This window comes from Camelus ferus, chromosome 6 (genome assembly GCF_009834535.1).
Source record: "Camelus ferus isolate YT-003-E chromosome 6, BCGSAC_Cfer_1.0, whole genome shotgun sequence".
In the NCBI taxonomy this organism is placed as follows: Eukaryota; Metazoa; Chordata; class Mammalia; order Artiodactyla; family Camelidae; genus Camelus; species Camelus ferus.
The window spans coordinates 25540844-25563264 of NC_045701.1; the positions used below are offsets into that span (position 1 = coordinate 25540844).

General features: G+C 47.2%; 1 protein-coding gene and 2 long non-coding RNA genes across 13 annotated transcripts in view; 2 read left to right on the plus strand and 1 right to left on the minus strand.

Moving 5' to 3' along the window:
* The first annotated feature begins 1989 nt into the window (after window positions 1–1989).
* Window positions 1990–9902, plus strand: LOC116664159. Its single transcript, XR_004320516.1, has 3 exons — window positions 1990–2128; window positions 5551–5696; window positions 9568–9902. It is a non-coding gene; the product is annotated as an uncharacterized LOC116664159 (long non-coding RNA).
* On the minus strand, window positions 4951–7976 carry LOC116664160. Its single transcript, XR_004320517.1, has 2 exons — window positions 7378–7976; window positions 4951–5202 (listed from the first exon to the last, which is right to left on the minus strand). It is a non-coding gene; the product is annotated as an uncharacterized LOC116664160 (long non-coding RNA).
* A 3550-nt stretch (window positions 9903–13452) lies between the features above and the next one.
* The window catches only part of MEIS2 (Meis homeobox 2), a 195696-nt gene continuing 186727 nt past the window's right edge, over window positions 13453–22421 (plus strand). The window contains exons 1-6 of one of the 11 annotated variants that reach the window (XM_032481536.1): window positions 13453–14560; window positions 15825–16057; window positions 17592–17733; window positions 18449–18499; window positions 19490–19540; window positions 20323–20472. In XM_032481536.1, coding sequence (XP_032337427.1) covers window positions 14549–14560; window positions 15825–16057; window positions 17592–17733; window positions 18449–18499; window positions 19490–19540; window positions 20323–20472 — 639 coding nt within the window. In that variant the 5' untranslated portion in view covers window positions 13453–14548. The other 10 variants (XM_032481538.1, XM_032481531.1, XM_032481533.1 and 7 more) reach the window with 10 other exon arrangements.

The following is a 22421-nucleotide window of genomic DNA, read 5'->3' on the forward strand; positions in this document are numbered from 1 at the left end:
ATTTCAACGCACAACATCATACTTTATTTCAGTAATAATTTAGCAGAGACAAATCCAATGCTATGTGGAAAGATGCTTTTTACCTCCTGCACCTCTACCTATAACCCATCTAACCTTTTTTCCAACATCTATGACAAAAGGATTTCCCTCCTCCCCCATCTGTTTTGCTCGACAAGCTGCTGTAGAAAGAGCAATGAACTGAGAGCTGATAGTCCGGGGACTTGGTCCCCGGTTGTTACTGTCTTGAGTTAATTAGACTTTGAATTAGTACTTTAACCACTTGGGGCCTCCTTTTCCTCATAAATAAAATGAGGGGGCTGCAGATAATAACTGTAAAAAGAAAACTGAAAGTTCTATTTATTAAGCTTTTACTATATGTAAGGCATTGTGGTTTGTGCTATATATATATACATTATCTCATTTAATTTTAATCTTCCAAACAAGTTTATTAGGTATATCAGTCAGGGTCCAGCAGGAAACAGATGGTGCATATCAAATTGGGTAATTTGAGGAGGACTTTATAAAGAAACTATATTAAAAAGGTGTGAGCAAAGTGTTAGGAAACCACAAGGGATGGTGCAGTGTACCAAGGCTGGAAATGGAGAGGGAAGTGGTTACCTGAACCCAGAGAGAGAGGTCTGTGAAGAGGGCTGCTTGAGCCCTGGCTGAGATGCAGCCAGCCCACCCTGGAAATCGAAACTCAGACCTCACTCTACCCATTCTGAGCAAACCCAACAGGAAGCAAAGGCCAAGGTAACAGTCTGAAACCATCCATATGCGCCTCCAGGATCACAGAGCCAGGTGGGAAAAGTAACTAGTGGGTCTGGAGGGGCTAACAGCAGATATCCAGTAATATTAAGTACAAAATCCTGATTTTGTACCTGAGGTTACTGAGGTTCAAAGAGGTTAAATTTCTTGAGATTACACAGTTAGCTTAAGACTGAACCAAGATTCATCCCCTTCCTGTCAGACTCCAAAGACTGAGCTCCTGACTGCTCCTCAGCTGGGGAGTTCCTTTTTGTCCTTTCAGGATTAGAAAGCACATCGGAAGTGATCTAATTCAACTCTATCCCTTAGAGATGCTTGAAAGAGATGTCTTTCCATTTAGAATATCAGCCTTGCAGAGACCTCAGTCACCCTTGAAAAGCTAGTGGTCTGTGTGGTCCTTCTTCCTGTTCCTGTACTCATGGTTTATATCCTGACATGTAATTTTAACTTATAACCCTCAGTGAGACATGCTAGGGACAAAGTTGTTAGAAAGTCAAAGGGAGAGAATAAGATTTTTGATTATTAAGAAGATGTATTTCTTCTGACACGTTCTCCAAATTAAGCACAATTAAAGAATTTTCCTCGTCCAATGAGTAGTCTAGTGTGTGGCGTGGGGACTGGAGAGGAAAGTAAACTGATGACTGGATTTCCTAGTTGAAATGCTAGAATTAGAACACAGCCTAAGACTATGCTAAGTGTGTTCCATCGACTGTGGAAGGAGTGAGCAGAATGCAAGATGTGTAATTGAAGTGAAACTAAAAACTAATGTTTAACATATTATTCAATATCCCTGCAAGGGCCCTTAAGATAAGAAAAGGAAATTCTCATAGAGTGAGTGAGTAGTCAGAGGTGGTTAATTACTCCTTGTGTGAGAATTAAATTTGCTTAAGAAGGAAGACTGTGCTAATTATCTGAGGTCAAGGGGCCCATCCCCAATCTGTCTGCTCCTCTGTCAAATAGAGATAAAAGTCCCACTCAGGGCTCCTAGCGATGGGGAACTCTTCCTGCACAAGTGCTTCATGACTTACAAACAGGTTGCAGTCCCGGAACGTCTGCAATTCAGTTGTTGGGAATATGAAACAAATTCTCTAAAAGCCAGGCTGTTATAAACTGTTAACTCAGGGCTGCACCAACCCTCAACACCCATTTAAATCCAGAATCCAATTCAACTAGAGTTGCAAATTACTTCCTGGTATGAAGCAAGGAGGGAAATAAAAATACGGGGAACTTGGCCTGGCCCCATCCCAGGTCAGATCCTGCACCTGGCCTGTTCCAACTGCCTCTCAGAGGTCACAATTCTAGAGCCTTCAGGCCCAAGGCAAGAATGGAAGGAACGTGGAGTTTCTGACAGGCTGGAGTGGTGAGTTGTCAGCCATCTCTATTACTTACAGGAACTAAGGAGGCTGCTGTGGGTGAACAGAGAGTGTTTTGACTCAGAAATGCTTCACCTTGAACTCAGAGGCCTTTCTAGTTTGTTTTTTACATCAGAGTAAGCAATTTATCTTTATTCCACCTTCTAAAGTAGAATATTTACATTTTTGTTTTGATTGTTTGACAGACTTCTCGATTGTAACAGAATATCTGCCTGTGAGGAATGAGTTTTAAAAGAGGGCATTTTAATTACCTCTTCAAAGACCATCAACATGACCTGAGAGAACACTCTCAGGAGAAAAATTTCCATTTGGAGCTGGGTTTTAACTAGCCAGTTAATCATAAGAAATCTGAAAGACCTAAACAAAAACAAAAACAAAACTGAGTGTAGGACATCTTCTCCAAGAAAAGTGATTCCTTGCCTTTTTTTGATTGCTTGATAATCATCAGCAGTTCCATTCTGTCTTGGTAGTAAGTGAAAATGGGGTTAGAGCAGACTAAGAGCAAAGAAGTTCCAGTGATGGGTGGTGAACCAGTGTTAAGAGAGCCCTTTCTACAAATAAGCCTTGTGTGGATCAAAGCCAACTTCTACTTTATGACAGATTGAGAGGTGAAAGGGGATCATATTAGGCCCTGGAAAGATCAAGAATGTGGAACCTTACCCAAAGTCACTTTCAAATTAGCTTTGACTTAGTAATTTTCCTGGTAATTTCCCCCGGAACTGGAAATAGGGATAGTGGCGTCTAATAACCTATCTTTTAGAGTAACTGAGTACTGTGGGGGGAGATGGAGGAGAAGGAAGGGAAGAGAAGAGGAAGGAAAGATGGAAGAGGGAGGGGGGGGGAAGAAAAAAAAGATAGGAAAAGTGAGAGAACTCTGCCAGTTGACTTCATTTCCACACGAATCCACCCACTCTGAGCTTCTGTTGTTGCTTTGTTTATGCAAAGTGAGCCGGCTGAGACAGAGTGAAAGAGCTGAGAGATCCTCGCTGAAGAAGGCAAAAATAATTTTTAAAATGTAAATGAAACTAAAACACACACACACAGACACACACACACACACACAGACACACACACACACACTCCTTTGCGTCGGGGCAATCCCTGCCTACAGACTCAGAAATGAAAACATGCCGAAGAGGGGCGGGTGGGAGGCCTAGCAGCAGCGGGGAGCGTTGTCGGTGACCGAAGGAGCTCTGGTGAATATCAGGTTCGGATTAGTGACAACTCAGAAGTCACGCCGGCGGTTGGAGGAGGGAAGTTTGCCAAGGTCCCTGAACTCGACGGAAGAACGAGCAGCTTCCCTTGGCGCCGGGCGGAGCTGGGTGGACCCAGAGAGACCTCTGTCCCGGCCTGAGTGAGCCCCGCCGCGCTCACACCCCGCCCAGAGACTGAGTTAGTCAGCGATCATAAAATGGGAATTGATTATTCCAGCCACCATTGATTAGGGAAGAATGCTTACTGCAGCAGCGGGGGAAAGGTTAAGAGGAAATTGACCTTCTTCCTAGGTGACATAAAGTCATTAGGTAAATGAGATATTCACACAGGAGTTTTAAAAGGTCATGCTCAATTTTTATTTGTAGCCTGAAGAGTCGGAGCTTCGGCTTAGGGCAGGGACCCCGCTCTTCAGGCCCCGTGGACTGACAGGAAGAGAACTCTCTTGCAGCGCGGATCAGGGCCCAGGGTTGGGGAGTGGGTTGTTGTCTTGGGATCATCACATTGGAATTGGCGGGGGTCTTGGGTCCGCGAGCATTGGACCTCCATCCTGACCCGTGTGTACATTTCTGTGTACACGTGTGCGCGGGTGTGTGTCCCTCTGGGTCTCTGTGCTTCGCGCCTGCTTCTCCTCGTTTCGATTCGCCCGCCAGCAAAGGGGTGTCGGGCCGAGGCTGACAATTAAAAACACTTACCCTACCAGAGCCGGCCACGTCTTACGTCTCACACTGAGTGAAAGTGTTGGGTTTTTTGTTTTGTTTTGTTTTTTTAAAGGAGAGAGTGAGATGTATTTATGCACATATTTATCCCTCTAATTATAGGAATTAATCCTCTTACTTATGACTAAAAGGTAACGTCGAAGGACGTCCCTTTGATGTGGAAAAGCATCATTTGTGACTCACATTCAGGCTGATTAAGGAATAATTGTTGTTAAACGCTTTACAAGAGGAGAGTGTTTAATTGAGGGGCATTCGTAATTTTACGGCTTAGCACAAAATTAAACGTAATTAAAAACTCAGAAATTCCAACTGATTTTCCAATTATTTTTATTGTCTGAGCTAATTGTTACAGAAGAGTATCACTTCTCCCCAAAGGCATTACCAAAAAAAAAAAAAAAAAAAAAAAAAAGGCAACCATATCTTTCCCAAATATTCGCGATGAGGATTCGCAGCTTTCTCCAGGTACTACCTGGCCAAGTAAAGACCTTCCTTACGCCCCCTCCCTCGGTCCGGCCTCGCGCCCCTCCTCCCCCGCTGTAATTAAGCGTTTCAGCCGCTCTCCCCTTTCTCTTCAGTCCCTGCAACACCTTGGGATGTGAGAAAGTGATGGCAGTTCTCTTCTGCAGATCATTACAGTAAAACTGGAAGTATCTGTAGAAGGTTGATGAATTTCTTAAAGTAACACTTGTCATACATGGCGGAGAGATTAAAAAAAAAAAAACCTAAGTAAACACAGCTCTCTGGGGGCGATCCCTCGACGCCTCTGCCTTCGAGTGTATGGCAGGAGGGAGGTAACACTCAGACACGGACTGGAAGATGTTTATAAACGTGCACACGAAGACATGCAGATGCACGCAGGAAACTTTCTTTTGCTTTGCTTTTTTTTTTTTTTTTTTTTGGCCATGGTTAGTTATGGAAAAAAGCTTCTCAGTTAGATTTTTTTTTCCCTAATGCTGGGAATGCCGGCATAAAGCCAGGCTATCTTTGTATGTATAGCTTCTCTTAATGTCCAAATAGATTTATTTAAATACATTAAAAGGTTTATAAAAAGTGCTTCAGTGTTATAGAAAGAAACATCCTCACAACTAGTCCAGAAGTGGCCCTCTTTCCTATCAGTCTTGGAGGGAATCCTAGAAAAAAAAAAAAAGCATAAATTTAGGCAGAACGTGAATTTGTAAATTTCAATTGGTCTAGACTGAGAATGTGGAGAGAATGTTTGCGTTTCAATAAATGTCTTTAATTTCTCTGTGATTTTTTTATGATAGAGACTTCAGCGGATGCAAGCTTTCTATCTGACTTCCCCATCTACCCCCCATAAAATAAATGATTGCCTCTGATCTGACGTGCCAGGTGAAAATGGGTAGAATTAAAACTGTCAATTCTGCTTCCAACTTGTGTCTTTCGATTGAGTTCAAAAGCTTTTAAAGGTAAAACGTGCCGATCATTTATATGTATTGTTTCTTTTTCTCTTATCACAGCTTTTAAGGAAAAAGAAAGAAAAAGTCTATTTCCAAATATATTTCCCGGGAAGATCTGAATTCTTCAGGTAATTTGATGATGGACCCTAATACGTGTGAGATCCTGTGCTCAGTGAAGCCCGGTTTACAAGAGAGCAGCCAAGGAGGTACAGTGAAGTCCAGTTTTTTCGTTTTCTACCTAAACGGTTTATTTGGAGCTGAGATGTGGATATTTAAACCTGAAGCTTTCCAAGTGCTACAGTACTATTTTGGAGAAAAGGTTGGACTAGGCAGAGTTGGGAAGAAGGGAGGAAGACTCCCTTTGAAAGTTAGAAATGGTGAAAAAGACATGTAATCCGATGTGGAAAATTGAGTAAAAGAGGCAGTGCACACTTCAGCTGTGGCACAGATTGCTGAATCCTTTGAAGAAACTGACACGGATTTTCCAGAGATGAGAGGAAAGAGAGATGGGGTAGGGGTGGGGGAATCCTAGGGTGGGCATTTTATGTAAATGAGTAAATTCAAAATGTAGTACAAATCCGGTATACTAAAACTGACAGTTCTGACAGTATTGACAACATAAATATATGTTTGAACACTGCACTTTCAGACACTTAACCGATGAAGCAATAAAAAAATTCGACTACAATATTTCAAATAATCGACATTGATGTTTTGATACATCATTTTTATACTCCAAATCGATCTATCACTCTGGGGCTGGTCAATTTTAAGTAAAAATGGGCTGCAATTATTTGCACCTTGGCTAATGATGACCTAATAACAGCCCTCAATTAATTACACCTAAACTGTGTTTTCTTCCTTTGGTGTGAGGGTGGGAGGGGGGCAATTCTTGAGGAACAGAACCTACGATTGTGTCATCCTCCACCCTTTCTATTCTATTTTTTTCAGATTATGGGGAGGGGGAGGATTTCTGAATTGGTAAGAGGTCTTTGTGTGATCAGACATTGCAGGCTGAGGTCCCCCTCACTTCAAGTAGCCACTGACTGGGTCTGAATTGGGGATATGGTCCTCACTTTTACTTTGCAGGGTCAAGAGTAGATTTTGGAAAATGCAATCATAAAGTTAAGTGAATCTAACCCTCCCCCAGGCCTTAGATCCTTTCCTCTGTTTCAAGGATTAGATGGAAGAGATTTGCTCAAAGAAAGTATTGGAGATTTCTCTAAGGTTCAGGATATGTAGTGTGTGTGTGTGTGTGTGTGTGGTGTGCGTGTGCGCGCGCGAGTGAGAGAGAGAGAGAGAGAGAGAGAGAGAGAGAGAGAGAGAGAGAGAGAGAGAGAGAGAGAGAGAGAGAGAGAGAGAGGAGAGAGAGAGAGTTTTAATTTAAAGCACCCAGTCGGAATTGACTCTCTCCTTCCGCCCCACCCCCTACCCCCTGTGACCGCTCTCTACAAACCGCTGTGGGTTTACAGGCTACTGTTTAAAAAAAAAAAGCCACAAATAAGAAAGAAGACAAATTTCTTCGAGAAAGGAGGGAGGATGTTGATGAGTACTGCACCCTCCAGCGTGCGTTCCTGCTGACACTGCTGGCTTTCTCTTCTTTGCCCTGTGGGGTTTCTAGTGATCTCCTACTTTTCTTTCCCGCTCCTCTCCAAATTTGGTGTGGTAGTAGTGGTGCGAGAGGGAGGATAAAGCTAATTTAATAATAATAACTTAAAAAATCCAAGACAGGCCCAGGATACGAACGGGACCAGTCCATTGTGCTGTAGGGGTCCGGCGGGCGGGGGCCGCTGGCGCCGGGACTCCAGCCCTTTCCCAAATGGCCGTTCCCACCCCCGCGAAGCCCCGACCCTTCCTCAAACTCGCACTGAGGCTCGGCCTCCTGACCTAAAACTTAGCTGGTCTCCACTAGCCGGGATTCCAGTGTCTGATTTCTTTCCTTCAAACTTCACGCCCCTCCAGACCACCGCCAGCTGAGACGTTGAGGCTTAAGCAACGATTAAACAACTTTAAGATGCGAATCAAAGGCAAAGGACGTGTGTGAGCCACATTGGGTGAAGGTGGGAGTCCTAGAAGAGCTCCCTCGCCGGAGCGTCACCTGGATCCGAGGGTATCTGCCTCTGACCGGGTCGTTCCAGCTGCCTGCGCTGCACGTGAGGGTAGGAGCTAGAAAGGGGGGCATCAGGAAGAGAGAAAAGAGGATAGGATCAAGATTGCGGAAGAGACAAGAGAAAGAGGAGAGAGGAAGAATAAGAGGAAGGTAAAGAGGAGGGAAGAGAGAGTGGGAAGGAGCCAGAGACAGCGAGAGCGAGCGCACGTCGCGCTTGGAGCCCCGCCAGATAGCGCTAGAGGGCTATTTATTGAAATACTCTCCTTCTGGGAGACAGTGAAGCAGCTAAAACTGGAAGAAATAAGAAATAACAGGGCAAAAGGAAAGAAAGTACGATGATTCCATCCCATCTTATTTAAGAAGATAAATTGTGGGGTGCTTTATTGTTATTAATGGAGGAGGGAAAGCTATGATAGAAAGCCTAAATGGGGAAAGGACCAAAAAACAAAGACATAAAGTCCGCTTCCCTTTCTTGATCCCAGCTTGGAGGAGACTGAGCAAAGTTGACAGGTAAGAAAGCGGGTGGAATTCTTCCTAGTCAACTTTCAGAGCTGCTGGTTACACTGATGGCAAGGTCAAAAACAGTTCACAAGGATGAGCTGAGGTTTATAGGGAAGAGATGTTTTTAAAGTAATAGATGGCTGCAAGGAGGTGGGGAGGGAGAGGCAAACACATATTGGAAACACCAAATAAAATATATATCAAAAATTCCAACTGTCAGCCAGTAGGTCGGAGCAGAAGAGAGCCCCTCTGCCTTTGTCCCAGCAATGCTGGGTTCAGGACTGTTTCTGCAGGGCTGCAGTCAAACTCCTTGAATAACAATTTACACTCTGGGAGGCGTGGAGAAAAGAGCTGGGCTACAAAAATTCACTGTTGCATTCAGAACCCAAAGAACAGTGAAGCAGATGCAGAGAGAAGACCTAGCGACAAGGTGGAGTCCAAAGAGAGAATGGAAGAATAAAATGTTTTGATTCTTTTTACTTGCTCAGGTCAGCAATGCAAGAAAAAAAACTTCTTTCAAATTATATTTTACTTTAAAATACTGGCTTGGTTTTATTCTAAAACCCCAGGCATCTCACATCTAGCTTCTCATTTTTTAATTGCATTTTCCTTTTACCTGAAGAAATTTTTTGAATCAAAGTAGTAATTAACATCTTTCATCTAAACCAGCCAACAGAACCTCCACAAATAAAAATTAACCTTATGGTGCTGGGGGGGGGGGCTGCTTAATCCAAAATGCTCCAATTCAAAACATTAACTAAAGTTATAAATAAGATTAAGGTTGGATTTATTTGCTCCTCTAGCAAGGCATCAATTGTTCTAAATGTTGTAAGAAGACAAAAAGGATTTAAACCCATGATTTTAATACACAGATTAACACTTCAGACCTCACAGTTCTGAATAATTTGGAGTTATCTGTGCTTAGGACCTGTAACTTTCTAGAGAAAAAAATAGTGAAAAGAATCAGGCACAGAAGCTGCTTAAGGAAGGTGGGCAAATTCACCTAAAATAGAGTGTAGTTTCATAAATGCTCATTTCAAGTTACTCTCTATAAAGCCAATGCCCTTTAAATAAAGAAACTATAGTGAGATTCAATTACTCTTTTAAAATCTTAAATGTTGCCTATAATAGTATTCCATGTTGAGACAAGAAAGAAAGAAAAGTAGAAAAGAAGCAGTTCTCAGAAGTCTTGGGGATGCTCCAATAAGAAAGGGGTGATTAAAAACAGACCCTTAAATTTGAAAGGCCGGATTCCCCCTTCCATTAGCCCCTACTCGATCAGGTCCCCTCCCTTTCACCTCTCTTTTATCCAGTGCCTCCATCCCCACTCCAGAGCTAAGTAGCCGGCTTGGGATTCTGAAGAAATAGATTTCAGCATACATATTTGTTCTGGGGCACTTGTAAAATGCGATTTGTAGAGGGTCTTTAGCCTTCTGATTGTCTTTGAATTGTTTTTACTGAAACAGATCTTTTGCAGTTAATGAGTCCCCACGCAGCTGGACAGCTCCTCTCGGACACTGAGAACTCTAACCCCAAAATGACCCCAATTTGACACCGCAAGATGAAATTTTACCGCCTGTTAAAACCATTTCCAGCCTGGGCAAAAGGAGCTGACTGTTGACGGAGGTGTGTGCCGCCTCCTGCGACCCCCATCTCACGCCTGTCTCCTGGGCCTGCCCCACCTACTTTTCCTTTACCCCAAATGTGGGCGAGCAGATGAGCCTCACAGCCCGGGCGGGGTTGCGGAGGCTGAGAATGGAGCATCAGCAATGTTCTATCAGACTAGAAATCAGAAAGCCGGCGTACCCCACTGCTTTGGAATAGCTTCTGTAGGACTGCAAAATTGGGGGTTAGGGGAGACTATGGAGTTCTTAAACGTTTTTCAGCTCTATTAATAAAACAACAGCAAGTTGGTGATTAAAAGTAATAGTCCTTTAAAGTCATCAGATTGACCAAGAACCGACATCGTGAATCACCTCCAACTTGATCTTGTGTGTAATCCATCGCACTGCGATGCTGTTTTAAACTAACGGTTTCATAAATTACATGCAACTAGGTAACTGAAATCTCTTTAGTCGAATGAAATTCGAGGTTCTCCTCTTAAGCAACTGATGAATTTTTAAATGACAAGAGATTTTCCTCCAGAAGGACTTCACTTTTAACACTTTCACACTTCTTAACTAAAGTCTTTGGAGTTTAAGTATCATTGTTTTTTTTCTTTAACACTACCTCAAAATGTCCATTTCTCTCTTCTTCCCACATTTAAACAGATTGTCCCAGTTATTTGCTTTAATGTATTCAATAAAATGCAAAAGAAGTTACGGGATATTAGAGAGAGAGAGAAAGAAAGGAAGAAAGGAGTTCGGGTTAAAATGCCTTCTGCATTGCCCAAAGGATGAAAACACATGAAAATAGAGTTTGAACTTTTTTCTTTTGTAAAGCCCAAGATTACAACGGAGTAATCAAGCCATTACTAGCTTAACAATTATTTGAAAATACAGAAATCTTCAACCTGTCTGAATTGCTTTTACTTGGATACACTGCCACTGAAGAAACATTAAAAAAAAAAAAAAAACTAGTGTAGTATTTCTAAAGAAAGGCTGTAGGAATGATAACTCACTTCAGAGTACCATGGAAGAAGTGATGGTAAAAGCAGCGGAAGATAGCAACTTTGAATGTTTAAACTCTGCGATGCAGAGGTTCGGTTCGACGTTGATTTTTACAAAAGAAGCATCTATCAAGTAAATTGAGTGTCTTTTTAAAAAGAAAAGTAATTGGTGCTTACTATGCCGGACACTTAAAACAACAATAACCCTACTGGCGACAACAAATACTCAATATTGAAAATAAGAACAGTTAGAAAAGTCAAAACTGAAAAATTGAGTATAAACTTCTCAGCTAGCGGCGCTACACCGGGACCGTGGATCCATCAATATAAAGACCTCTGCAAAGTCGAAAAAGCTCCGCAGCGAGACTAGTTTGTTTGTTTGTTTTCTCTCATCCTTCCCGCCCCAGCTAAAAATGAATTCGCATAACTGCCTCTTGAAATAAAATTCTGGAAGCCAGCTTTCTCTTTTCTTTTGCATCTTCTTTTCTCTTTTTACTCACCTTTTCTTATATGTCGACGAGCAACTCAGCAACAAATAAGGATGGTTTTAGTCTTGGAGTTCTTCTGGGGGAAAAAATGAGGAGGGGAGGGGGAAGGGCCCTCTCCCCAGCCTGCAGGTTTCATACCAGTCGGCTCTTGCAGGCTAGAAGCCGGGCTTAAGAGTGGCTGGAAACCTGGGCTAGACTTTCCTGCCCGAAGCTCCCGGCAGTCCCTGCTTGGGCCACCCGGGCAAATGCCGCGCCGCCCGCGGCCCCGCTCCCGGACGTCGCACTACCCTCGCCCCTGCCAGCCCCTCCGCACTATCTTTCTTTATACTGAGGGCCGATTTCCCGCAGACATCACTGTTATGATGGCTCATTTAATCAAACTGTTTAATTGCTCTGGTAATCACTATCATCATCACAGGTGCTCAATCATTCATCATTTCTGGAGGGCTTTATTGACCTCCGGAGCTCATTGCTCAGCCCTGTTAAAACGGGGCGAAATTTCTCCGACTCCGCTTGGAGTCTCTGCAGACTGTGATCTAAGATCAGTTGAGAGTTGCCCGAAACCTTACACTGAAGCGGAGACCATGAAAAGCCCCCCCAAATCCATCCGCCTTCTCTCATTCTACCTCTCATCTCTCTCCCTCTCCCTCTCCCTCTCTCACACACACAGACATGCGCGCTCGCGCGCGCACGCACACACACACACACAGTACTTTATTCTCTTTGCGCCTCCCCTCCATTCCTCGGGAAGTCAGGTCAAAGCCCCGCACAGAGGATACACTACTTTCTACTCCTCAGAATGGGTTCAAAGTTGGAGGAGGCGGCTGTTGAGAAACAGTCTGTTTTCAATTCTCTGGGCTGGGGACCATGAACCAGGGCTAAAGCGAGGAATTGGGGAGAGGGCACTCTCAGAGCGCAGGGCCCGGCTGAGAGGCTGCCGGGAGCCAGGGGGCGGCGGGGGCTGCTGCAGCATTGCTCACGCGGGGAGACCTAGCTCCGCCCCCAGCTCCGGGCTCGGAGTGATTGACGCGCGCCGCCGGGATACCCCCGGCTCGGAGGTGAGGCTGAGTGCAGCTCCAACCGGGGATTCGGAGATACACCGGCTAGAACTACTTTCTACACAAACGGTGTGGGATAGTTACCTTCTTTCCCCCCACTCTCCTTTTCCTTTTTGGAAAAGTTCATTCGGAGTCCGCCCCATCTTCCTGATTCCGCGAAATTGCCGGGTGTAATTAACACAGCCATTAGCCGGCGTTACCGCTCACTGGCCTCTGAGCCCCGGGCGACAACAACAAAGCGGGGCAGGGAGTACCGGCCAATCCACGCTGGGCATCTTCTCTCTCTCTCTCTCTCTCTCTCTCTCTCTATTTTTCTTTACCTCTCCGTCTTTCCCTCCCATGCTTCCCAGCTCTAAGTGAGATCCACTTCGGAGGCGCACACCAGCCGCATGCGCGCGAGCGCGCGCGCGCGCGCACACACACACACACACACAACACACCCTTTGGCAACATCAGACAACATCAAACACCCAAACGACTCCCTCCCCACTTCCTCCCGACTCCACCGCGGTCCCCAAAGACTCTTCAGGGTGGCCCTTGTCCGCACAGCTTGGAGGGAGCGCTCTGAGTTAAGCTGGTCTCTTCTAGTCCTAGAAAAAAAATGAATGCTGACAACAAGGGTCCTGGATCTGCACAGGGGAAAAAAGTATCACTTAAAAAAAAAAACTAGCTAGGCGGTAGTACGGTCTGCAGATCCTACTGCCCCTGGGTGTTAGCAGAATGCCTTCGGGGAGCGGTAATCGGCTGGCAGAGGAGCAAGGGCACGCAGAATTAAAAAGAACAAAAGCAAGAGCGCCATGCCAAACGTCTCCGGCAAGACCCCGTTAGGCAAGAGCCAGGAGTGATGGGGAAATGAACTAGAAGTAAGTTTTTTTAAAAAAATAAATAAAAGATCCGAGGCTGTACCGTACTTTCCCTGTGGTTTTCTGCAGTTTTCCTCTCTGCGCTTTCCCTGTCTTCATTCTCATTCTCTCTCCCTCTTTCCTCACGTGCGCGCGCGCGCGCGCGAACACATACACACACACACACACACACACACACACACACACACACTTCTCTTCCTCCCTCCTTCCTCCCCCTCCCCCCGCGCCGTCCCCGCGGAGGAGCAGCTTCGCTGATTTGCTCAGGTCTGCTGGGCTCCTGCCTCCCCTCCCCCTCCCGCCCCCCGCCTCCCCCGCCCCCCCAACCGGGGCCGTCCGATCGCACTCGCTGCATATCAGAGGCTCGGCGCGGCGCGCTCCTCCTCGCTCCCGCTCCCCACTCCCGGGATGTGTCTCCGCCGTACGACGGGCTATGGCCACCACGACTTCCGGGTTCCGTCATTTCGTTCTCCCGCCGCCGACCCGCGCCGCCAAACTGAGGCTCTTCTATAAGCCAGGCAGCAGCCAACCTGCCAACACCTACTGACACTCACTCATCTCCCAGAGAGAGAAAGAGAGCGAGAGAGAGCGAGCGCGAGAGAGCGAGCGCGAGTGAGAGCGAGCGAGCGAGCGAGAGAGGGAGAGACAAAATACCTACCAGGAAAGGGGGGGAGGAAGTCCAATTTTTGCAAACTATTCATTTTTTTTCTTGATTCCCCCCCCCTGCTTTCTTCGAACGATACTTTAAAGAGAGAGGGTCGTATTATAGATACCGCGGGGGCAAAGCTAAAAGAGGGGGGAGGGGGAGGAAAAAAATTCAAGAAGCAGAAACCCCTCGCGGAGTTATACTGGAAGAAAAAAACGGGTCTGAAAGATTCCTCCTCTTCATCATCATCAACCATCATTCATTCACTACCTTGACATTCCGGGCTTTGATTGACAGCTGGAGTGGCAAAAAGCCATGAAACACGACAGTTCGGTTACATGTGGGCTGCTGACGGGCCGCTCGTAACCTTCAGTTCGGGGGCTTGACAATTTTTTTTTTCTTCTTTTTCTTCTTCTTTTTCTTTTCTTTTTTTTTTTTTTTTTTTCCAACTGAGGGGAAGAGAAGAGAAAGAGGGGGAAAGGAGGACCGAAGAGGAGGAGGAGGGGAGGGGGAGGAGGAGGAGGTGGAGGAGGAGGAGGAAGATCAGGAGGAGGAGGAAGAAGAGGAAAAAAGAGAAAAAGAAGAAATATCACAGGAAAAAAAAAACTCTTCGTTGTCTTGCCTGGGCTTTTTTTTTTTTTTCCCCTAAAAATAACATTTTGGAGAATTGGGAGAAGTCTCCTTGGTTTGGAAAAAAAATAAGGAATCTTCAGCCTAGATCACTTTCTTATCCGGACTGGGATATTAAATATACGACACATCCAGGAGTTTATTGGAGCGCAGACTGATGGCGCAAAGGGTAGGTTTAAATCTCCAACACTTACCTAGATATAAATCCTCTCCTAAGAGGGGCCTGTCCCGATGCCTCCTCTCCCTTCAACGCTGCTGCTGCTGCTCGCTGCTTGATGATGGCGGCCAGTATTTAAAAAAATAGCAGCAAAATTATTCATCGGCTTCTTTTCCCCCCCGTGCCTCTGCGTGTGTGCGAGTGTGTGTGCGTGCGTGTGTGCGTGTCTGGGCGCGCGTGTTTCAGCGCTGTGCGAGCGGGCGGGCGGCGAGTGCGTGTGAGTGGTGTGTGTGTGTGTGTGCGCGAGTGCAATTGTTACACGCTTTCGCCTCGCTCCAGCTTTTACCCCAGCAGCGCGATTCCCCCGGTTCTCCTGCTGCCGCCGCTGCCGCTGCTGCGCCGCTGCCGCCGCTGCTCCCGCGGCTCGGGGCGGGCACCGGCTGCGTAGGAGCCGCCGCCGGGGCCGCCGCTGGGGCCGCGCTGCCGCAGCCGCTGCGCCGCCGCCTAGACTAGCCTGGGCTGCTTGTTTTGTCTCTGAAATTGACAAGGACGCAGGGAATCCGCTGCTAAATAATGTTTCTGGTAACTTTCACGTTATTCCCCCCACCCCCTCCACCCTCCGCTCCCTGCCCCGGGGGAGGCACTGGCCCCAGTCTTCCCTCGTCCTCGGCGTTCTCGTCCTGATTCTTAGCGTTTTTCTTCTCTTTATTTTGTTTCATTTCGCCTTTTGATTTATTGGATCCTCTGGAGAAGGCGAAGGGGGGTTAGGGGTGGGATCCGGGGCTTCCTCCTCACACTAACTCCACTTCTCCCTCGGTTGGCTCGCTACGGTTCTGCTGCCTCCGGCCCGAGCGGGACCTCCTGGCGCCCCCTCTGTCCCCGGCCTCACCACCCCCTCTCTCTGCTCTAAACGCTGCCCTCGGCTCATATTTTTTTTTTCATTTTTAAAATTTAAAAACATTTCCCTTTTCCCCCACAACTTTCAACTCCGTTGTTTCGGATGGTTTGGTTTCTGTGTTCAACTCGTGCTCGGTACTTTTCTCATTTCTGACTTTGTTTTTATTTTTATTTTCCTCTTTCTCTCGCTTCTTCCTCCCTCCCTCTCACCGCCCCCTCCTCCTCTCTCTTCTTCCCTTCGTCTTTCTCCGTCTCTTGTCTCTATTCCTTCCCCACTTCTCTTCTCGCTCTCTTCTCCCTGCTTCTTTTCCTATCCCCCCTCGGCTCTCCTCGCTCTCTCACCTCCTGCGTCCCCCGCCCCTTTGCCGGGTTCTGACAGTACGATGAGCTGCCCCATTACGGCGGGATGGACGGAGTAGGGGTGCCTGCTTCCATGTATGGAGACCCTCACGCGCCTCGGCCGATCCCCCCGGTTCACCACCTGAACCACGGGCCGCCGCTCCACGCCACGCAGCACTACGGCGCTCACGCCCCGCACCCCAATGTCATGCCGGCCAGCATGGGATCCGCTGTCAATGACGCCTTGAAGCGGGACAAGGATGCGATCTACGGGTAAACCACCCCCCCCCCCCGCCCCGACCCAGCATACTGTGTGTGTGAGTGCGAGTGTGTGTCTGTCTCTGTGGGAGATGAGGAGGTGGACGGCTAAGTGGGGTGTTATTTCTCCTTAGCGTAGGGGGGCGGGAACCTCTTGCCTTAGGAAAAGGCAGTGAAGGGGGCCTGCTCTTCTGCCCCTTGAGTGTAAGTCCCGGGAAGATATGGCTTCCTCCACCCCCACGGCCCAGTCACGCCGGACCCCATAACCGGGAGTGACTGAGTCCTCAGAATCTTGCCAGAGCCTTCTCCCCAAGGACGGGATTCCTGGCCAAAGGACGCAGAGCTGGTCCTTCCAGGCCCCCTAACAGAGGCCCTGGCGACGGAGAAAGTTTCCTGCCGATGAGGAGCAACTTTTTTTCCTTTTCTTTTCTGTTTCCTACCGAGTCTGGGAGTCACTAAAAGCAGCTTGAGCTAGGATCAGGGCTGCTCCTGTCGGCCAGGAAGTCCTAATCACCCACTTCTTAATTCTCTGTAAATAAAGGGGGCAGACCCTGAAGTGCAGCGGGGTGGAAGGGACTGCAGCTTGCATAGGGCGGCTCTTAGGGGGAGTAAGGGAGATGGCTGGAAATTATTTTAAATTCTGAGAGAACTCGGGGAAGGATGGGGGTGCACAATCCAAACGTGTACCACTCAGGCTCTCCTAGCTGAGGGTAGGTGGGGAAGGCTGTGGGTTGCCAAGGGGAGGGGACAGTGGGTAAACAGCCACTGTGCCTGAAGCCAGAGGCCGCAAGCATCCCGAAGTGTAGCTAAACCGCCTGGAGGAACACAAAGGGCAGGCGCGCGCACACACTTCCAAGTTTTAACACTCGATTTATTTATTTTTGCCTGCTGGAGAAATGTGGTCTTTGGAAGGAAGCTCTTTAGCGTGTACCATTCCTAATATTTTGGCCCCTACACCCGGGCTTTACTAAAGGTGGTGAAAACAAGTTTGTAAGGCAAGGGGGTGGAGAGGTTAGGAGAGCACTCTCCGATTTAGACTGAGGAAATATCACTTGGGGTGTGTGTGTGTGTGTGTAGGTGAAGCCTTGGGCCTCCTCTGAAGTGCCCTTTAAAATGAGGAGTTAAAGCAATTTGGGGTTTCACAGAGTATTCCTCTCTTGGGAGGTCAGGGCTGGGTCTCAGGGGCTGGTTTGGCGGCCCTGTAGTGTGGGGAGTGGGTCTGAATCAACTCCGGGCTCCAGGCTGCCTGAGCTTCTTGGATGTTTCACTACGTTCCAACCGAGGCTTTTTTTACTTGGCAGGCTAAAGGGGCCAGGGGCTTCTCCGACCAGATCTGAGGGCGTCCTGAGCTGAGGGAGAGGGCCAGGCCGTTTTTCCTTTCTGTTTCTGGCCAGGCTCGGCTGGCTGAGGAAGGATTTAAAAGTGTGATGTGTGCCTGCTGTATTAAAGAAGGAATCCGAACCCTCCAAACTTGTTGATTACAGTTCTTGCTCCTTCCCCTCTGCACCCCGTCTCCGTGTGTGTGTCTCTGCGTGGCGCTGCCCGTTAGGCACCCGTTGTTTCCTCTGTTAGCTCTGGTCTTTGAGAAGTGCGAGCTGGCGACCTGCACTCCCCGGGAACCCGGAGTGGCTGGCGGAGACGTCTGCTCCTCCGACTCCTTCAACGAGGACATCGCGGTCTTCGCCAAGCAGGTCCAACCTTCTTGACCCACTCAGCCTCCTGCAGCCCCTCACTCCCCCTCCCCTTTCCTCAGAGCTTTACTTGAAAGAGGAGGAAGAGGCAGGGACACCCGATCTGTTCCTCCGGCCCAGTCCGCGCTCTACGCCTCCTCCCCATCCCTGAGCCTGGAGGCGAACTGGGAGAGGAGATAAATATGGGTGTTTGTTTTTCCCCCCAGCCAGGAATACAGGGGCTCGACCCTCGAATTAAAGTTGACCTGCTCCTAATCTGGGGCTTGGCCTTTTCCCCTGCCAGCAGCTACTTGAACAAGAATTGGGGATAGGGGCTTTGAGGGCCCCGAGAGTGCCCGACCGGGAGGGAAGGAAGCTGGGCGCCTCTGGGGCCGTCGGCGCCGGGCGGGGAGGTGAGGAAGGCTGCGAACCACAGCCCTGTGGACGTCAGGATAAGGGGGTACTCGGGCCAGAGAACGGCCCTGAGTTCTCGGCTACAGCTTAGCGGTTCCAGGTACCCCTCGATGGGGCCAGAACCAGAAGGCCCTGATTCTTTTTCAACCTACCCCACTATTTTAAGGCACCAGTTTTTCATGTATTTTACGAGCCCCTCTCCTCTTCTCCGCCACTACTCCCTCCACCATCCCCAGTCACGCACTACAGTTTAGTCGGTGACAGGGTTTTTCTTCTTTTAAATGGGGTGGTAATTCATGCTGACTTTCTCTGCTTCCTATAGGTTCGCGCCGAAAAGCCACTTTTCTCCTCAAACCCAGAGTTGGACAATTTGGTAAGGCTTACTGTTTCTTACCTTTCCCCAGCCTGGGCCCCCTCCCTTGCCCAGAAGCACCCGCTTTTCCCGAGCTCCGGGAAGTTCGAGCAGAGCCCCCTTTTGAAGCTCAAGAGAGACGGGGAGGAAGGGAACAACCTAGAGCCCCCGCTGGGGAGCTGGGAGTGAGGGGCGGGTTGGACGTCAGGGCTAGCGGAGCCCAGGGAGGCTGCGAGCGGGGACACGGCGCCGAGGGCGCGAGCAGGGGATGCGCCCCAGGTCTCGGCCCCAGGAGTGAGGCGGCGAGAAGTGAGTTATTTCCTCTTTTTGCCGGGGCAGGCGGCCGAGCCCGGGGCAGCTAACCCGAAGGAAGTAACCGCTGGCGCGGCGGAGGGCGGGCCGCGAAGGGTGTGTGTTTGGGAGGGGGGGGGGTGAGGGGCAGGCCAGCGCAGGCCACTTTTTAGGTGCGATTCTTTTGCTAATTTGCACAATTTCAATATTAAAAGTACTTAAATCCGCTTTCAAAGGCCCAGCCTCACCATTCATCTTGAGTATTTCCTTCTTTAGTAAGGACGGATTTCGCGGGGTGTGCTGTTCTACAAAGCTTTTTCTCTCCATAGAAGCGACTTTTTTCTTTCTTTCTTTCTTTTCTTTCTTCTTCTTCTTCTTTTTAAAATTTGGCCTGAGGTCGAGGGAGGGGACGGTTAAAGAGGACTCAGGCGGAGAAAGAAGGCCTATCCCCAGCAAAACAGTCCTTACAAATAGCTCAGTGAACATGAGCGGCAAAGATACTAAACGCTTCGGCTCAGGTTGAGTCAGATTCCTACCCCGTAGCCAATGAGGCAGAGATGATCAGTAATCACTTGGTTTTTCTGACGATTTCTTGATGTGTGGGTTTTGCCTGGCCACTTGCCTGTGTCTTCTCCCCAGCCCAGTTCCCTCACCATCCCCCACAAGAAACCTCTTGAGTCCCAGAGTCTTGACTCCACACTCTATAAACTTTTCTTTCAGATGATACAAGCAATACAGGTCCTAAGGTTCCATCTTTTGGAGTTAGAAAAGGTAAGCGGGAAATGACACTCCCCACCTCCCTCTGGTCATTGAGCTGGGGTGTTTTAAACAAACCTCCAGTCTGAGAGGTTTAGCACCTAGAACGATTTTGAGCAACTTGTTACCACGTCCTTCCTTCCAACTGCTCCTCCACCCAGGGGCTCAGAGTATGGGTGAATTAGGACAGCCCTGCCTTTTAAAGTAGCTGTACCCCACCCCCTCCTTTTTTCCCCAGGCATTCAGGATCATTTTGAAATGCAGCAAACCACTTGTGTTACTGGACATTCAGCCTGCTTGCATCTCTATTAGGACCGGAGCTTGCATTAGGTGCAAGCGAAGGGAATCATCCTCGCTGGGGTGTCTTTACATTGCTCTGCAGCTCAATCACTTTCCCCTGGAAACATACAAAATTTCCGGCTTATTGAATCGCAAATGCTAATGCTGTTCCCTGTTCCAGCGTTCTAACGTTTTGATGTTATCATCAAATCGGATTTTCCTGCCTGGACTCCCAGTCTGAACCCAGTTGTTCCCAGTCCTGTTTCTTCTCCCCTTATTGTAACTTGTTGCTCAGGGAAGTCTCTGGAGAATAATATCTGCTACCACAATTGCTCTATTGTTTCCTTGCCTTCAACGATTACACCCATTAATTAGAGTTAGTTTGGAAGACACAGCACTGTTGCTCTTTCCAAACGTAACCTTGCAACCTGATTTTTTTTCCCTTTAAAAATGAAACAAAACAATGACAACAACAACAACAATAAGAGCTGAACCCTCCTCCATGATCCTCCTTCTAGGTCCACGAACTGTGTGATAACTTCTGCCACCGGTACATTAGCTGTTTGAAGGGGAAAATGCCTATAGATCTCGTCATTGATGAAAGAGACGGCAGCTCCAAGTCAGATCACGAAGAACTTTCAGGCTCCTCCACAAATCTTGCTGACCATGTAAGTCTGGGAGCTTTGGCATTCTTTTAAGACCACTGGGCAAAGCAGTTTTTAAAAATTTGTAATCTCTAGCTCCACTGACTTAGTTGTCTTTTTGAATAATTAGGTCTCTCTGGGGATGTTTTTCTCCCTTCTCATTCCTTTTACCATACCTCTCGTCTCTGTTTCCCCTTTCTTGGACCTCCTCCTTATTTATGTTGAGAACCGAAAAAAACAGGGAGTTGATAGAGTGATTTGTGCCTTTAATGTGTAAAGTTTCCTGGATTTGGTGACTCGAGTGTTAGCAAATTGTCTGTTTGATACGGTGACCGCTGCCTTTTCTGCCTTCTCAACTCTGTAATCAGTATAGCAGGGAGAAAAAGAAGCAAGAAAGCTAGCTGGACAGGATGGTGGAGAGGGAGGACTGAAGGAAAAGCGAATGAATTGGGGAAGGAGGGCTGATTTCCCAGTCTCTGGCAGAGATGACAGTCTTGAGAATTATTGGCAATCTTGCACTGCATTCGAAATAAAAGGAGTGAACACAGTATAGTTCTCTGAGCTTTTGCTGTATAGAAACTTATTGTCAGTATATGGACTAATTGCCAAGTGCCTGAAGCATCTTCATAATAAATGACAGTAACCTTGATGAAACAAATATTAACAATGTATTACAGAAAGCTGAAGGGAATTGTGAGTGAGTAACCACAGGTTAGTGGTTGAATTTTAACACTTAAGCAGTTGGTGAATGAGGACAGAGACCATAGTAAGGAGTGACTGTGTGTGTCAGGCCAGGAAGGGAGGTTTCTTTCTATTCTCTCTGTTTTTAATCCTATTTTGGAACCCATCTAGTAAGGCTGATGCTTAAAAAAAAAAAAAGCATATGTAGTGAGACTGAAGATTTGAAAAAGAAGCAAAGAGAAGAAAGATTGCAGCTGGTAGGGAAGGCAAGAGTGGCGAGGTTAAAGAGTGGGTGTGAACAGCAGTTTATTTATAGGAACTCAAGCCTGGGGGGTGGGGGACAGGGTGTCTATAGATTACAGTCAGTTGAACTCACAACCTAAATGATATAGGCTGTAGTCTAATAACGTGGTGGCTGAAATACTAATTTAACACACTGTGGAGTGAAATCGGCGTCGAGGCTCGAAGGCAGTTCGTATCACCAGCATCACTCTCGTTCCTGGGTGTTAAGAGGAATGAGTTGAGAGGCCTTGAGAATGAGTTTCTCCTCCCCTACCCACAAAAGTTTTCAAAATATACAGTCATAGATTTTAATGATTAGGCTCTGTGCTGTTTGGAAAGCCAGTGTAAGAACAAAAGTTTAAAAAAAAAAAAAAAAGGAAGGAAAAGAAAGAAACCTCAGTCCTGAAATCCAGTTCTGAGACAAAATAAATCCTATGGCGTTGACCGCTCATGTGCGTATCTTTACTCTTGGCTTTTTTCCGTCGCGATGGGGGAAAGAAACGTTGGGGAGCTCTTTTGTATGTTGAGTGTGTTAACTGAAATCAAACGGTGCAACAAGCAGCTATGGAAAGTTTATTTTCTGATATGCAGCTATATGATGTGTGGTTGTGGTCCACCAGGCATGACACTGCCTTAAAAGTATTTGTTGTCATTGTTGTCATTTATTTGTTTATCTGCATTGCTTGCTGGTTCTAAATTCATCTGCATTTTGCACTATTGGGGGAAAAGGGAAGGAATCTATTTCCACGGTTTGTAGAATGAGAAGTTCACAGTCGTCTGCAGCCAAAAGCTTTTCTCGTGACATTTCTAGGGGTCTTGACTACTTGGTTTTCTAGCATAGTTTCTTGGCAACTGTTTTTCAAGTGGATGTATGGAACTGTAGCAGGCTGATGTTTACATAGAAGAGATAAGATAAACTAGGCTGTTTAGAGTATTGGCCGATAGACAATGCCAATTTATGGAACTCTTGTAATATTAAACTACACTCAAGAAGGAAGTAGTACCTAGGA